The sequence below is a fragment of the Rattus norvegicus genome, chromosome 17 (assembly GCF_036323735.1).
Source record: "Rattus norvegicus strain BN/NHsdMcwi chromosome 17, GRCr8, whole genome shotgun sequence".
Classification (NCBI taxonomy): Eukaryota; Metazoa; Chordata; class Mammalia; order Rodentia; family Muridae; genus Rattus; species Rattus norvegicus.
Window position 1 is genome coordinate 79,711,438 of NC_086035.1, and position 16,063 is coordinate 79,727,500.

Here is a 16,063-nt window from a genome sequence, read left to right on the forward strand (position 1 = left end):
CCCAGCTGGGATTCCTGGCATTTATTCCCCAGTCAGGGGCCAATGTGAGTGTAATTCATATGCAGGGTCAAAGCAGGCAATCAGCATGAGGCTGGAGGGAGAGCCTGGGCTGGCTGCTCTCCCAGACTCCAGCTTGTAGTCTGATCTTCCTCACTCCTTGACTGCCCCTGACAGATTAACTTCGGAGGACTACAGGCCCGATCCCAGAGGCAAAGGAAGAGCTGGCTGGCTGCTGTGACGGTTCAGCAGAGCACGCAGACATCTTCCAGTTGGCAGACGGGATGTGGAGACTAAACATGCACGATGAAAGGCTCCTCCCAGCACGGGGTCTTCTGGGTGCAGCACCCAAGCAGAGTGAGGGGGGCTGGTGTGACTTCAGAGACAGTGTTGGCAGCTGTTTTTATCGAAACATAATATCCACGTATACTTATCGGATACAGAACAACCAGTTATCAGACTTTCTCCTCCTTACCTAGTCATCCTTTGGACCCTATTATTACAGACTGCTATAGACTCGGTCTACAGTAGAAGACTGTTCCTATCTGATCAGTGCAGTGGAGGGGGCCGTGAGCATGTGGAATCAGACCTCTCCTTCTGCTATAAGGATCCCTGGGATCCAACACAGGTCATCAGGAGTGCTGGACGGTGCCTGAACCCACGGCCATATAGAGCAAGGCTCCTGCCTTCGTGTTGCGCTGTTTTGGTAGCACTGGGGGTCAAACACCCAAGGCTCACGTGTACCCCCTCTGAGCTGCACACCTGGCCTCTGTGGTAAAGGGGTGGCCACGGCCTTGGGCTTGCTTGTTTTGATCTTGTCTTTTTTTTTTTTTTTTTTTTTTTTGCAGAGGCAGGCCAGATGTGGGGCAGAGGGGAGGGAAGAGGAAGAACTTAAACTGTCATCTGTCAGACAGCAGCAAGATGCTACCCTTCATGCAGACTTGTAGTAAGTCCTAACTCTAATCCTACTCTCCATTCTTCTCAAGTGGAGCAGCAGACCAGACAGATTATGAGTCAGAGGTATTTTGTTGAGGGGATCTACGTTCATGCCCTCTTGATCTGGAAACAGCTAACAGCATCCTCCTCGGACCTTACAGGGCTCTGTTTTTGTTTGTTTGCTGTTGCTTTTTGTTTGTTGTGGCCTTAGGTTCTACTCTATGATGGGGGAACAGCTACTTGGGCTCTTTGGACTTCTGCTTGGTACCTGTTCTTCTTCCCCTTTCTTTTATTTTTCCTTTTTATTTTTAAAATCAATCCTTTTATTTTATCTATATCTGGATTACTGTACTATTGGTCTTCATTTAGGTTTCTTAGAATTTTTTTTAGCCTCAACTGAGAAATCTATTCCTACTTAAAGCAATAAGGATCATAAGAGGACTTTTTCTGCCATGTTTGCATTTTATATATTGTAGCTATTTTCTTTGAACTACTTTCTGGAGGAGAGATCTGTTTCATTTTTCCGGAATAAAAAGTTATTGATTCTAGACCAGGCATGGTGGCACACACATTTAATCCCAGCACTGGGGAGGCAGAGGCAGATGGTTCTCTCTCTCTCTCTCTCTCTCTCTCTCTCTCTCTCTCTCTCTCTCTCTCAGTTGTCTATTCTATTTCTCATTCTTTCTTGCTATGTAGGTCAAGATGACATGGATATAGGTCAGTGGCAGTGGTAGAGCGCATGCCTGCCACACACAGGGCCTTAGGCTCACTCTGCAGAACCACAGAGAAAGAAACTTGTGATCTTCTTGCTTCAGACTCCCAGGCTGGGATCTCAGGCCTGTAGCACCACCTTTGGCTCGGTCCTATCTTTAATAGTCTAGTATTCTGACTGCCACCTTTTCTTCTTTTTTAAGATTTAATTTTATTTGTGTGTGTGTGTGTGTGTGTGTGTGTGTGTGTGTGTGTGTGTGTACATGCATACATGCACCTGTGTGTAGAAGCATGTTGAGGACTCTCAGATCCTCTTGGGCTAGAGTTACCGGCAGTTGTGAGATCCTAACATTGGTGCTGGTACCCAAGTTTAGGTCCTCTGGAAGAGCATCCTGACCACTGAACCAAAAATGCCACTGTTCTACTTCATGATGAATTCACACACACGAAGAAAGGGGTTTTGAATAATGCCAACGAGTTTTTTAAAGATGCCTCTGAAAACACTCCACATGTACACAACAAAGGGGGTGCTATTCAAAATTACAACTTTTTGAACTTCAGGTGACTTACAATTCGGTTTTCCCAGAACTTGTACTTTGGGCTGGTTAAGAGCAGCTCCTTAGTGACTGGAGAACAGTACAGGAAGACCTTCAAACTGAAAGCAGAAACCAAGAAGCAGAGGGAGAAAAAAACCGTCTCAGCACAGTTCAAAGTAAGCCACTTTGACGAGCTTGCAATGCAGTCTGCAGAATGTCATTCTTCTCTCGTAAATCACAACCAGTTGACAAGGTTCCCAACACACCTGCCATGATTTGGTTATAAAATCCCCTCCAAAACCCAAGGGCTAAGGCTTGCGTCTCCAGTGCAGTGTTCAGAAAGGTTGGGCTCTGGAAGTACATGTGGGCCCTGACCTAATCCATGCATTAATCCTGTGACGTGGCCATGAACTGACAGCATTGCTGGAGGAAGAACTTCCCAGGCCCAGTCCTTCCTGTCTCTAGCTCTCGGCTTCATGTCTTCAGGGGGTGAGCAACTTTCATCTGCCTTGACCATTGCTATGTCCCTCCCTCACCAGGAGCCTAAAGGCAGTGGATCCAGCCAATCACTGACTGAAGGCAGGAGGGAAAGTAAATCCTCCCCTTTTTAGGTTGTTTTTTTCAGGTGCTTTGCCACAGTGACAGCAAGCTGGTGAGCAGAGTACCAGTATATCATTAACCATTTCTCAGCCCTGTCCATGGGTCCTTCTGCTTCCTAAGAAGACCACCATTTGTCTTATGCCGTGCTGGTAAGCACACAGACTATGTACTGGGGGCTGGAAGTGTAGCAAAGTCCTTCATTAAACTGTGTGTGGCAGCACATGCCTGCAGTCCAGGCATTCGGAAGGAGGTAGAGGCTTACTGCACGTTAGAGGCGCATTTGATTGATGTACCTAAGCTCTAGAAAACAGCTGGAGCTATAAGGAAAGGCTGACACACCCACACATCCCCACAGTGACATGAAGGGTTTATATCTCTCGGCTTGAACTGGGTAGATCTTCGTAACTTCAGGAGTTTCTTCCCCCTGGCTTGAGACCAAGTTTCTCTGTGTAACAGCCCTGGCTGTCCTGGAACTCACTCTGTAGACCAGGCTGGCCTCTAACTCACAGAGATCCACCTGCCTCTGCCTCCTGAGTGCTGGGATTAAAGGTGTTCATCACCGTACCCAGTAGCTGCAGGATGTTTTTCTATATAGCCCTGCTTTTCTATACAGAGTTTCTCTATATAGCCCTGTCTATCCTGGAACTCTTTCAGTAGGGCTGACCTCAAACTGCCCATCTCTGCCTCCTGAGTGCTGGGATTAAAGACGATAGCTACGAACACCCTGGCTAACTGCAAGATTCTTGAAGCTTGGTCTTAGGGCAACAGACCTGCCTCTTGACTCTCTCTTGGGGGTTTATCTTGTATTATTTCAACACTGACTCGGTATGTCATCCTGTATAACCTGGAACTTGCTATGTAGACCAGGTTGGCTCCTAATGCACAGAGATCTGTCTAGACATCTTCCTCATGAGTGCTTTCACTGAAAGTGTGTTCCCCATGTCTGTCCCAGGACGGACAGTTTCTAAACCTAAATTCTCTATTAACAAAACCAGCCATCCAGGTTGAAGAAATCTTTCGAGAGGGACAAGCTCAAGAAGCCAGCTGTTCTAGGCCTTGTTGCTGTTACGAATCTTCCCAGGTTACAGACACTTGAGCCTTCAGATAATGTCACTGTTGCCTGATCCTAGAAACCAGAAATTCCCACAGTACACTGTCATAATTCCTGACCCAGAGGAACTGGAGGTAACTGGAGGGTTGGTATCATTTTAAGATAGTCAGTTACAAGGTAGTGTGTTACCCAGCAACAGATAGTTGATGCGTAGGCTCGACTATGTATCGTTAGACAGACCTGGTTAACACCCGGGTCTTGCCACTCACTGGTTCTGTGACACTGGGCAACTAATGTAACCTGCCTGCCTTCTTGGTTTCCTCATCTGTAAATTAGAAGGAATCATAATACCTATTTAAAAGGTTATCAAGAGGCTCTAACGAGGACACCAGCTCCAAGTAGGCAGTAGTAGAGATCTAGTAGAACCAGATCTAGGGTAAACATTAGAATGAAATCGTTGCTCTTTACTGTACCGAGGGTAGGCATCAGGATGAAGACATCTTTTCTAGAAGTACTTTGGCCTTGAAGAAATCACTGTAGAAAATAGTGACTGTTTTCTCATCTATAGAGTTATTAACCTGAAGGAAGTTTACTCCCTCTGACAAGACGGTCATTGGCACGTCAGGAATGCCTCCCATTACTGAATATTGCAAACAGTACACAGTAAGGATTAAAGCTGCAGGGGCCATGATATTTTCTTTCACAAAGCATTTAGGTTAGATTAGGAGCCTTGGTTTGAGGAATTTGTTTTACCCCCCTCCCCAAAAAAAAAGCCATTTGTGTAATAATAAATATGCTTTTGTGAGGCTGTTTGAGGTTCAGTTCATCCAGGCTGGCCCTCCCTGTTGCATCAGAGCCAGATTACACTCTGGGGCGACCCTCTTTGACTGGCCCTCGACTCAAAACTCAGTCTGACAGTGAACTACTACATTCTCAACCTCCATCACGTCTGGTTCATCCCAGCAGCCAGCGCTCACCACTGAGCCGTCTCTCCGGCGTAGGGTTCCTGCTAGCAGAACCACCATTTACAACATAAACATATACTCTTACAAAAATACAAGCAAACGAGTCACTGCTGCAGCCGGCAACACAGATGGGTCGCATAAATGCAATGTTTTTTTTTTTTTTTTTTTTGGTTCTTTTTTTCGGAGCTGGGGACCGAACCCAGGGCCTTGCGCTTCCTAGGTAAGCGCTCTACCACTGAGCTAAATCCCCAGCCCCTCATAAATGCAATGTTAAGGACTAGATGGGGCTGGAGAAATAGTTCAAGTAGTTAAGATGGCTGCCCTTCCAGAAGACCAAGGTTCAATTCCTAACACTCACGGGACAGCTAACCACGTCAGTAACCATGGTTGCACACAGGTAAAACAAGCATACATGTAAAATTTAAAAAAAATAAACCTTTGAAAAATATTGAAGGAGATTTCTTAATCTATCCAGTATATGATCCTATTTTTTTTTTTTTAGTTTTGTTTGTTTAAGACAAGTTTCATTATCTAACTCACAAATCCTCTTGATTCCTCAGTGTTGGGATTATACCACCATATCAAGCCATCTGTTTATATACAATTTAAGAATAACCAAAGTCAAAATAGGAGGAAAAACAGGTTAGATTACACAGGGGTCTGGATCATAGCAGTGTTCAATTTCCTATCTGTGTGGAAGCTACCTAATGTTTATATAAGCTCATGTTTACATAGGCTACCCTGTTATCTCTCAGTAAGATGTTTACTTACACACAAATAAGTAGCAAAACTAATTACCTGCATTCCAGCCTTCTTTTCATGGAAGGAGCCCTTAATCCTTTCATGTGATCTACAAGGAAAAGAATTAGAAGTCATAAATATGTTTTGTTTTGTTTTGTTTGTTTGTTTGTTTTAGAGGATCCCTTTGCCTACAACATGGGGGCTGTCTTTGTAAGCTTCCTACTGAGAGAAACTACACAAGGTTCACCGCTATGAGCAAATAGAGTCCCACAGGTCTTTGGCCCTTCTGCGGACGAGGAACCTTTCAGAGTTTAGGCCAGGAACTACTAAGGCCCTGAGCTGATGAAAGGAATTCAAGACCCCCGTGGGTCAGGAGAGCAAGGCAGGAAGATCAAGTGCTAGTATGAGAGAACCTAGGTGGGCTGACCTGACTACAGTTAGGATGTGCTCCTCAACCTTAAATAAGTAAATAATAAAAAAGAAAAAAGGGGGACACTTGGCCAAGCTTGTAGATTGACTGCACACACATATATACACAAAGACACACACACACACACACACACACACACACGTAGAGTTTAGTGTGAGAGATATTTGTTTGTGTGCGGGAGGAAAGGTGGTAGGAAGGGAGGGAGGGAGGGAGAGAGACAGAGACAGAGACAGAGACAGAGACAGAGAGAGAGAGAGAGAGAGAGAGAGAGAGAGAGAGGCAGACAAACAAACAGATCCATCTTAGGCTCTTGCCAAATGTCTCCGGGATGCATAACTTCTGAAACGTGTGTCTGTGTGAGCGAGGGGCTTTTCGCTCTTTCCTAATGTCTCGGAGTGTAGGAGAAGTTCTGAAACGTGTTTTCTTTACTCGTGATAAACGAGAATTAGGGAAGTTTGGGCATGAGCTAATTAATTCAGCCTTACCAAACAGATACTCTCCGCTGGGAGAGCAACCAGCACTTCTAACAGCTCTGCCTCACCACAGCATCCAGGGTCAGACTGCGACCGGAGCTGGGGTTACAGAGGTGGTACAGACCTGGAGCTCAATAAAGCCAGAAGTTAAGCGCCAACTAGGACTAGGAGTGCTTCCCAATGCCTCGCGAAGTCCCAGCCTGCTCTCCTCTCACCAGGCACCGACCTCTGCCATCCTCTCGCTCTTCAGACCCGAGAGCCCCTTAAGTAGGTGGCGAGAGGGACTCACTCACCCTTGTGGCAGTGCGAAAGGAAGTAGGCACGGGCTTTCAGGTTCTCTCTGTCGAAGCGGTCAATGGAGATGGTTGGATATTCCTCCATCTGTCCCTGGAAAGAACTCATAGCGCCAGGGAAGACTAGAAACGAAGCCCACCTCGGAAACAGAAGTGCACACTGACCCTGGGCGCTACTTCCGGGAGCCTGCGCACCACCTCCCCATAGGCCGGCCGAGCTGGGCCACATCCAATCAAAGGGACCATGCCCTAGGGGCGGAGCCAAGGAGCATCCAATCCTGATCCAGCCTCCCAAGTCCCTGGGTTTAAATTACTGCACCAGCTGAGCACGGAGAACCAGCCACGAGCAGTTTGTGGATACCACTGTCTGGTGTTGGAGAGTCAGGTTCCTGCCAGAAAGCAAAAGAAGAAACCAAAAGTGTTTGTTGCACAGATGCAGATCTGTCCGCATCTGTGGAGGAACCGAGGCAGGAAGCGAAACACATCTGGGAACAGCGGCCAGGGAGCTTCCCTTTTCTTAATCACATTGTCTTGCATGCTATTCCTCAGATCTATCGGAGATCGAATTGTGTTTGTTCGTTCGTTCGTTCGTTTCTTTGGTTGGTTGGTTGATTGGTTTTGGTCTCCTCCCAATTTGTATTTAATAGGATAACCATGAGGATTGGATGAGTCATTGCCTCAGACTCCTGGTTAATAGATCCCGTTGGTACTCTTTCCCTCTTCTGTACAATAAGCTAACTCTATTTTGAAGGCTACAATTTAGACATAGATTCTTAGAGAGGAAAATAAAAAGTGAAGATCCCGTTGGTCTGCTAGCCTCCAGTAGTCACTGAGCTGTGTTTTTAGGAAGGATGGATGTATAAAGAAACAGCAGGAGAGTATGTGGGGGAAGTTTGGGAGAGTGTGTAGTAACAGTATCAAGATCCACCAAAGACTTTGTCAGTGGTATTTATTGTCTCCTCCCTAGCAAGTTCTCCTCAGACACTCAGCACTGTTGATCACAGACAACTGGAACCTCCGAACTGAAAAGCAGCAGCGTCTGCAGAAACTGACCAACTGGTTTCAGTACAGTGGACAGAATAGAAGGTTGCAGTTACCATGGTTCCATAGGCTAGTTACCATCTCCTGAGCTAGTTCTAGCCCTTGGGAATAGCCATTCCTTATCCATCTCTGCTGGAACTAACATCTTGTGACTAATACATTAAAAAAAAAACTTTTGGAATCTCTTAGTTTAGCAGACCACTATTTTCCCCCACCCCAAAAGCCAAGAATGTCATCAGATAGCACCTTGGCCCTATAGAAAAGCTTCCTCATCTTTTCTGTATTGGCCTTTCTGATGTACACTATATTTTAAATATGACTTGACTTATGACTTTCTTCTATAAAACCGTGAAACTCTTTCCGTGTTAGAACATGGAATTTAGGATGACCCAAATCTGTGTCCCAGCCCCAAGGTTAATAAAAATGGCCCCAGAATAAACAGTCTCTTTTTCTTTTCGGATGAGGTTTCTCTGTCCACAGTGGTTACACAGCTAACTCTGATGTGCCATCAGAAATCAGCACATTTGAAAAACCACAGAAGTTTAGAATATGGCAAAGAATACTTTCACAGAGAGAGAAGTGATGAGGCCAGGAGTAAGCTCTGAGTGGAGGGATTGGAATGTCATGGTCAGAGAACAGCGGGTTATTCTTGCAGTCATAATGCCCGGTTCTATTCACATTAAGGTTTTCATAAAGAGGAAGCGGGGAGGAAGGGGAGCAGAGGGAAGTGCTCTAGACATAGGTAGCAACTTAGACATTCTACCACAGTAACACTGGCAAAGCCTTGGTTGTGTGTAACATGTTCTTTCCTAGACTAAGCGAGGACGGCTGCTGTGGCTGGGTTGTCCATACAGGACAGTAAATTCTGCACTGAGTCTGGTCCTCTGGAGAATTTCTCAAAAGTTGGAGCTCCTCAAAAGGCAAGACAAACTATGATTCATGGTCTTATTTACTTGTTCACTCCTTTTCTCTTTACAATGTATACAGTAGGAAATAATTGTGAGAAGCAGTTACCCCTGTAAGCAACATATGTACTTCTATTCTTACGACTGAACTTTTGCCATTCGAGACCCTTTTTCCTTTGAGAGGTTTTATACAACACTGGACACATAAGTATATAAAACAGGCATGCACATAAAAATGTACTGATAATAAGTCCTAAAGAGATCTATTTGAAAACAATTCTTTGATACACACACACACACACACACACACACACACACACACATATATATATATATACATACATACATACACATATATATATGTAGTAAATTTGCCTACTAATGGATGGGCAGGCCTGTGTCTTTTTACAGAGAGAATTAAATCCTGACAATATTTGGTGCTTTGGGTTGCAGAATAACTTTAGCATTTTTTAGAGTCGAGTGATACTAATTTTAGAATCGTCTGTACTGACAGTGGCCTTGCACAAATAGGACAACATAAAATGGCAGACAGATATGTACAACCATTTCAGAAATTGTTGAAAACTCTGTTCTATTTCCAAGCAAATGTGATTGTTTGTTTGTTGTTTGGGTTTTGTATTTGTTTGTTCGTTTGTTGTCTTTTTTTGTTTGTTTGTTTTTGTTTTTGAGGTAGGGTTTCTCTATGTAGCCCTGGCTATCCTGGGCCTTGTTCTGTAGACCAGGTTGGCTTCAAACTCAGAGATCTGCCTGTCTCTGCCTCCCAAATGCTGGGCTCAAAATGCTGCATCACCATGCCCAGCAGTTTTTTTTTTCTTTTTGTTTTTTTTTTTTTTCCGGAGCTGGGGACCGAACCCAGGGCCTTGTGCTTGCTAGGCAAGCGCTCTACCACTGAGCTAAATCCCCAACCCCTTTTTCTTTTTTTATAAAGCTCAAATCAGCATTTCAAAGGAAAATTTTGGAAATTAAAGATTCCAACACAATACAATCCATCCATATGTTAATTTTAATACTTACATGCTGAAGGATAATGGCAGGAAAATATTAAAAGTCTTTGCTTTCCATAATTTAAGCCATTGTTCCTATGTTAGAACAATGCGGGGCTGGAGAGATGGCTCAGCGGTTAAGAGCACTGACTGCTCTTCCAGAGGTCCTGAGTTCAATTCCCAGCAACCACAAAGTGGCTCTCAACCATCTGTAATGGGATCCAATGCCACCTTCCGGTGTGTCTTGTGGATGGCTATAGTGTACTCCTATAAAAGTAAATAAATACATCTTTAAAATAATGCATGTACAGCAAAAATAATGACGCTCTTGAACGTGAGGCACTAAGCAGTGCTTGTCAGTGTTGAGTGTCATGGCAGCATGGGTAATTAAGAATATGTGTATTTTGAGTTTAGAACCGAGCCTCAGGTGTGGTGGCACGACCCTTTGATTCCAGCACTGGGGAGGCGGAAGCAGGTAGATCTCTGAGTTCAAAACCAAGCTGGTCCACACAGCAATATCCAGGTCAGCCAGAGCTACATAGGGAAACCCATCTCAAAACAACAACAAACACTGGAATGGAGACTTCTGTGAACTGTGCTACTTGGCACATAAACACTGTGGTACGATCTCAGATTAATCATGTGTTTGCTTTTGAGTTCATTTTTGGCCATTGTGGGTTCAGAAATCTTTTATTCTTCTTACAAACTAAGGCAGGGAGAGAAGATATGAAGGGTGAAAAGGAATTGCTGGGGTGTCTGGGGAGAAAGGGAGGGAGAGGTGGGTGTGGCTATAGTCCAAAAGACATTGTGTAGGACTGGAGAGAGGGCTTAGTAGTTAAGACTTAGTACTGTTCTTGTAGAGACGACAACTTCAGTTCTCATGACCTACACTGGGTGGCTCAAAAAAATCACCTGTCATTCTAGTCCCAGGAGATCCAACACCCCTGGCCTCTGTAAGCATCTGTACACAGGTGCACATACCCACTGAGACATAGACATGCACATGTATGTATAGGCACATAGTGCACACACACACACACACACACACACACACACACACACACACGGACTTTTAAAATGAAAAACTTTGGAGGTTTCAGGTAAGGAACCAAAGAAGCCCGTCGCCATACTCTAGGAAATCTGATGGTCCAAATTCACTTATTTGTTCAATAAACAGTCATCCACTCTCTATATGTTCCCGCTCCCTCGCTGAACACTAAGGCATCAATGTAAAGCAGTCAAAGAACCCTCGTTCACAGAATGCCTTCCAGTAAAATGTGCTACCAGCACTTGGGTAACTAGTTCCAGATGCTGTCTCAAGCATTCTGTGTTTGGTATTTCTGTCTCACAGCAACCCTAGCAGCAGACAGGTTCTTATTGTCCAGTCGTTACATTGTTATGTAAATTTAGCCCAGACTTCAAGGGCACTGTGTTCTGAAATGCCCCCTTGGTAGCTATCTTGTCTTTCCTGCTCATAGCCTCAGAGCGACCGCAGCAGAAGTGTCATGGTGAAGTATATTTCCTCACTCTAAGCAGGCTGCATTCACATTTACTGCATACTAGGAGCTGTTCAGCTAGGTATGACGGGAGCATACTGACCCAGAGGAAGTCAACAAACCTGTAAGAGTACTATGGAAAGTACTGGCCTTGTAAACCTCTGAAGCTTTTGTTTTACTGTGGATAAAATTTTAGAAAGCTATTGCAGGATCACAGTATTGCTGGAGTGCAAGACTGACATAATCTGATTTAGGTTTTAAGAGGCTCTTGCTGACGGTTGTCTGGAGAACAGGCTATGGGGGTGGGCAGCGATGTTGGGAATTAGTGTGGTGACTGGAGACTGCCAAGAGATGGCCTTTTGGACTTGCATGAGAGTTAAAGCCAACAGGTCTTGCTTGCCGATGGATGGAATGATAGAAACAGAGGACTGTGGGTAACAGCTAGTCAAACAGGTGGATGTGGGAGTTCCCTTTGTTTGAATATGGAATACAAATTGTTTAGCTAGGTCTAAAGTTCAGAGATTCATCTTGGCTAAGGAAACTAGAGTTATAAGTCCATATTTTTTTAACTAAAAAAAAAAACTCTTTAGCACTCAATGAGTCCTTTAACGAGAACTTTGCAGAATTTAGTTTGTAAAAACTGTGGCTTGTGTTTAACAACTGTTTCACAAAATCCCTGCAATGTTAACTACTGGTTGTGGGGCTTCTCGGTGACCAGGTGTCCCCCTTTTCCCTTTCATCCTCTATTTATTAGATAGTCATCATGGCTCTCGACTCAAATCTTGAAACACTTTTCACCGAAATAGGTGATATATTAACTATTAGTTTAGATACTGGTGGGAAAATAAACCTACAGATGGGACCCTTTCATTTAGTGATTGCCAGACACCATGCTGAATGAATTCCTTGAATCCAAACACAGTTATCTTCCACCAGGATTCAGAACCTGTAGGATCTCTATTCTCTCAAAGGCTTTCAAATAACAGTGAACAGCAGCGAACAGGATCCACTCTGGGCTTTCCGCTACAGAGATCTTAGACCTCTTTGCCCAGACTAGCTCTTGGGCATGCGCACAAAGACCCAGATGCGGGGGGCGGGGCCGAAGGAAACTGGGCTCGGCTCGCTCACGTGGGCGGGCAGAGCAGCGTCGCTGCGTTGCTAGGAGACGCGCGGGTTGCACGGGCCGCTACAGTTAGTCCTTGGCTGTCTCAGCCCAAGATCCCGAGTAGGGAACACGAGCACCGCTGCGCCCTCCTGCGAGGCCGGCAGAACTAGGGTAACCGCGGATAGCGGGAGCCAGACCTGAGCGGATGCGCAGCGAGAACCCGGGCCTTGATCGCCGTGCGGCTGGCTCGGCCCCGCCCCAGGAGCTCAGGCCCCGCCCTTTCCGCCCGGCCGCTCTGGTACCCGGGGTTTTTTCTTTTCTTTTAGGGCGGGTCTTCACTTGGTCCCTCCCACATCGTAGGATCCGCTACCCTGCTAAATTCTTCTCCGCGAGTCGGCTACTGTATAGCTATGTGATGCCAAGGCTCAGAGGACGGTCTTTGGTTTAGCTTCTTCTGGGTAGATTAGAATTTACAGACGTCATGACTTATGGGGAAAAAACGTGTTTTCTGGCAGACAAAGCACGCTAGCTGTGAGAACCCTCTTACGGGGTGGCTTTACACAAACGCAGACTGGCACACCAGGAAGATGGACCGATCAGGCGGGGGTGCTTGCAGGCGCGGGGGGGCACTTTAGTCTTTAAAATGAACCCCTGTTTTAAGGACTGTGTTTAGAAAACTATGTTGACCCAGTGCGTTTATTGTCTCGACCAAGGTTTACATGTAGTTTAAAGGGATCCTGCCACCTGCTAGGAGCGCAAATAATGATATAAGGTGAGGAGATGGGGGTTGGAAGATTAGGCATGTTATCTATACGGGGTTACAGGGCAAAAGCTTCAGCGACAGCAGGCTGGACTCAGCCACCCATCCCAAATGCACCAATTAAGGAGACACACAACAAGGAGAAAAGTAGAGAAAGACGTAATTCACGTGACTCACTAGCGGGGGTAATAAGGAATAAGGTCTCGGGACCCCAGGTTTGTGTTTGGGGCGCTTATAGAAGCTTTAGAGTTAAGTAGAGGAAGAAACTAAACAGGGCTAAAAGATGTGTATAACGGTCTTGTTTAAGTTGGGAGTCGCAGGCTGTAAGTGCCCTCCGCCCCTGTTGTATCAACTCTGATGTTGCAAAGGACCTGGTGGAAATCCAATATTTCTCAAATTCTTGGCTGCCTTCTGTCTTCAGCTTCGAAGGGTGGTGAGATAGTTTAAATAGGCAGACTGTGACTGGATGGTTAACATCCCCGTACAGTTAGGCATTCCTCTGACCCAAAGTCAGACACAAAACCAAAGCAAAGGAACGAGGCTTCAGCATCCTTTGTTACCTTGTGGGCCCCAGTGAAGAGTTTTAAAGTGTGTTTTGTAGCTGTTTCTGAATGGTTGTTTGAAGGGAGAGAGCTTGAGGTAGTTGGCTATGTCAGGGGTGACTGCTGTTACCTTAGAACTTAATGTCAGGGACTTAAGATTGGTGGGATTTTTATTTTCAATACACACATAGCTTAATAGTGCTTAATGAAATCCAGTTTCTAAAAAGTAGACATTCAACCATTGCCACTTCCTGTTTATAGTGTTATACATATGTATTATAGAAATCCAGTGTGTTTTGTTATATAATTTTATTTACTATGTATATACTGTGCATAGGTGTTTCTATCTGAGCAAAACTAGAAAACTAACTCACAGAGCCTTACAAAACCAGAAGAAAATAGATAATTGTTATTTAGTGTTTTTATTTAAAAAGTAAACATTAGTGAAAAAGTTATGCCTTTCACAAAAGATTGAGAATTCTTTTTTCTGGCAACAAGTTAAATATTGAAGCATCAATATTTTTATACTTTTTAGCTCTTACACCATAAGGTTAGCCTTGTTTTGCAGCTATGAATTTTAAAACAGTTTTGTGCTACTTCAAATCTGCCCATTCATTATAAAAGCCAATAGCATAAAATGATTTTTTAAAAAAAATGCCTCACTAAAAAATTTGAGGGAATTGCCATTGTAAAGAAGCCTCAGGCCTGAGCATTACCTAGAGAAGACAACTAAATAACGTCCCCAATTTATTGGCCTGCATTGATGCCAGCAACCCATAAAACTAGGTGTGATTCAAACGTCTGAAAGCTCAGCTCTAGGGGATGAAGCCAGGAGGATCAGAAGTTCAAGTTCATCCTCGAAGTTCACGACCACCACGGTTAGACTCTATGAGACCCTGTGTCAAAACCCGTACGCAAATCTCCTGCCTGGAATTTTACAAATCATATCTTGAGCATAATGATAATACCCACGGGCAAGCTTCTCTCCGTTCACTGTGGGCGCTATTTTTCCATTCTTCCTATTCTTTGTGCCACCAGTTCAGACCATTGGCTTTAAATACGAGCATCCTTATGAAAAAGAAGTTCTGGCAACATTGCCACGGCCGAACTTGCCTGTCCCGAGGTGAGCCTCTGTCTCCCAGAGTCTCTGGAGCTCTTTGCATGTCAGCTCAGCTCCCTGCATACGCTACAACTTTAGCCAGGGCTGGTGTAGCAGACTACACCGATACATCATCTCCACAGGTTCGTCAGCTGTGACTTTCTTGCTCATCTGTTTGTAAACTGCCAATGGAATGTTTTGAAGGAGTTCTAGAAGAGCCCACTGAACTGAAAAAAAAAATGATAAAAATACCTTGGCGGCAACTTAAAAACCACTTCTTTGAAGCGTCGAGTATAGTAGGACGTACACCAGCCATGCTGGACTCCTTCGTTGCCCAGACTAACCAATGAAGACCTTGCTCCATGGACCACTATATAGTACCATAGGCTAGCCCAGGACTATCTTATTCACAGCTCCCACCATCCAGTGCTGCAGCCTGTTATCTCCCCCAAGGTTTCCTCCGAAATGGTTGTGACACGTTTTTATCATGTGGACTAATACAACAAGATACGCTTCTCAGCATGGTTGGTGTCTGGTCAGTAACACCTCCAACAGCTTCTTCAGCCATTTTAAGAATGGTTGGCTTTGGCTTGGTCCCTGGGTGCCAACCTTCACTGACTTGTGCAGATCTGCCTGCGACCTGGGGTTTGAAAATCTTAAAGAAGGATGCGGACTATCGTCTAATGCCATAGACCCCTTTGGTTTCCGTGTCCCTTTATACATTCATGTAATAAGGAAAGGAGTGATTCAAAGAAGGTCATTTGAGGTCAGAAAAATCACGTAAATAAACACCAGTAAGCACATATGTTTATATCAATAAACAGAGCAGCCCTTTCCCAGAACTCTCTTAGGACAGAGCAATTTAAACACAATTGCCTGGCGCTGCTATTGATCATGTCTGGGAAGGCATGACAGCCAGGCAGAAGGCCACAACCAGATGCAGGTCGACTGAGGACAGCAACTCAGCACATATTCTCACCAGATTGGCTCCTGTGGCTATGTTCCAATACCCAGTAAGCTGTCTTATAACTGCATTCGGATGTCTGTCACTGCAGGAGGCACAAACAAACAGGTTTTATAAATTGAATGCAGATATTTAACACAGGAGGCATGAAGTCATATTCAAGAGCAATCCAGGAAACAAAACGCACCTGAAATAAAAGGCCCTCTGTCTTTTTTTTCTTGGAACTTCTCTCACAGTTCCCTCAAGGCACAGTTCACCATGTGACATTCTTTTGTGTGTGCTCTGACATCCCCCACCCCCTTTTTATTTTTTAAGGCATTATAGGGTGTTTAAATTTTAGACTTACACATATGCATAAATATGTATGTTTGTATGTTTAAAGCCAGCATGGTAGATAAAGTTGATTGTTTTCAG

At 44.7% G+C, this 16,063-nt stretch overlaps 2 protein-coding genes across 10 annotated transcripts in view; one reads left to right on the plus strand and one right to left on the minus strand.

Annotated features, from left to right (window-relative positions):
- Dclre1c (DNA cross-link repair 1C) overlaps positions 1-6,962 on the minus strand; it is a 33,412-nt gene extending 26,450 nt beyond the window's left edge. Inside the window, exons 1-3 of one of the 2 annotated variants that reach the window (XR_010058810.1) lie at positions 6,734-6,962; positions 5,595-5,646; positions 2,215-2,299 (exon numbers count right to left, since the gene is read on the minus strand). Coding sequence is in view for 1 of the 2 variants with exons in the window: in NM_147145.2 (NP_671486.2) it covers positions 2,215-2,299; positions 5,595-5,646; positions 6,734-6,842 (246 nt within the window). In the remaining variant the exon portion in view is untranslated. The remainder of the gene's footprint in view (positions 1-2,214; positions 2,300-5,594; positions 5,647-6,733) is intronic. The other variant, NM_147145.2, reaches the window with a different exon arrangement.
- A 230-nt stretch (positions 6,963-7,192) lies between these two features.
- Positions 7,193-16,063, plus strand: part of Meig1 (meiosis/spermiogenesis associated 1) — an 18,975-nt gene continuing 10,104 nt past the window's right edge. The window contains exons 1-2 of one of the 8 annotated variants that reach the window (XM_063276729.1): positions 7,193-7,332; positions 8,588-8,694. The gene's annotated coding sequence lies outside the window, so the exon portion shown is untranslated. Of the gene's footprint in view, positions 7,333-8,432; positions 8,695-11,035; positions 11,304-12,295; positions 12,583-12,997; positions 13,057-16,063 lie in introns of those variants that run through there. The other 7 variants (XM_006254278.5, XM_017600662.3, XM_008771888.4 and 4 more) reach the window with 7 other exon arrangements.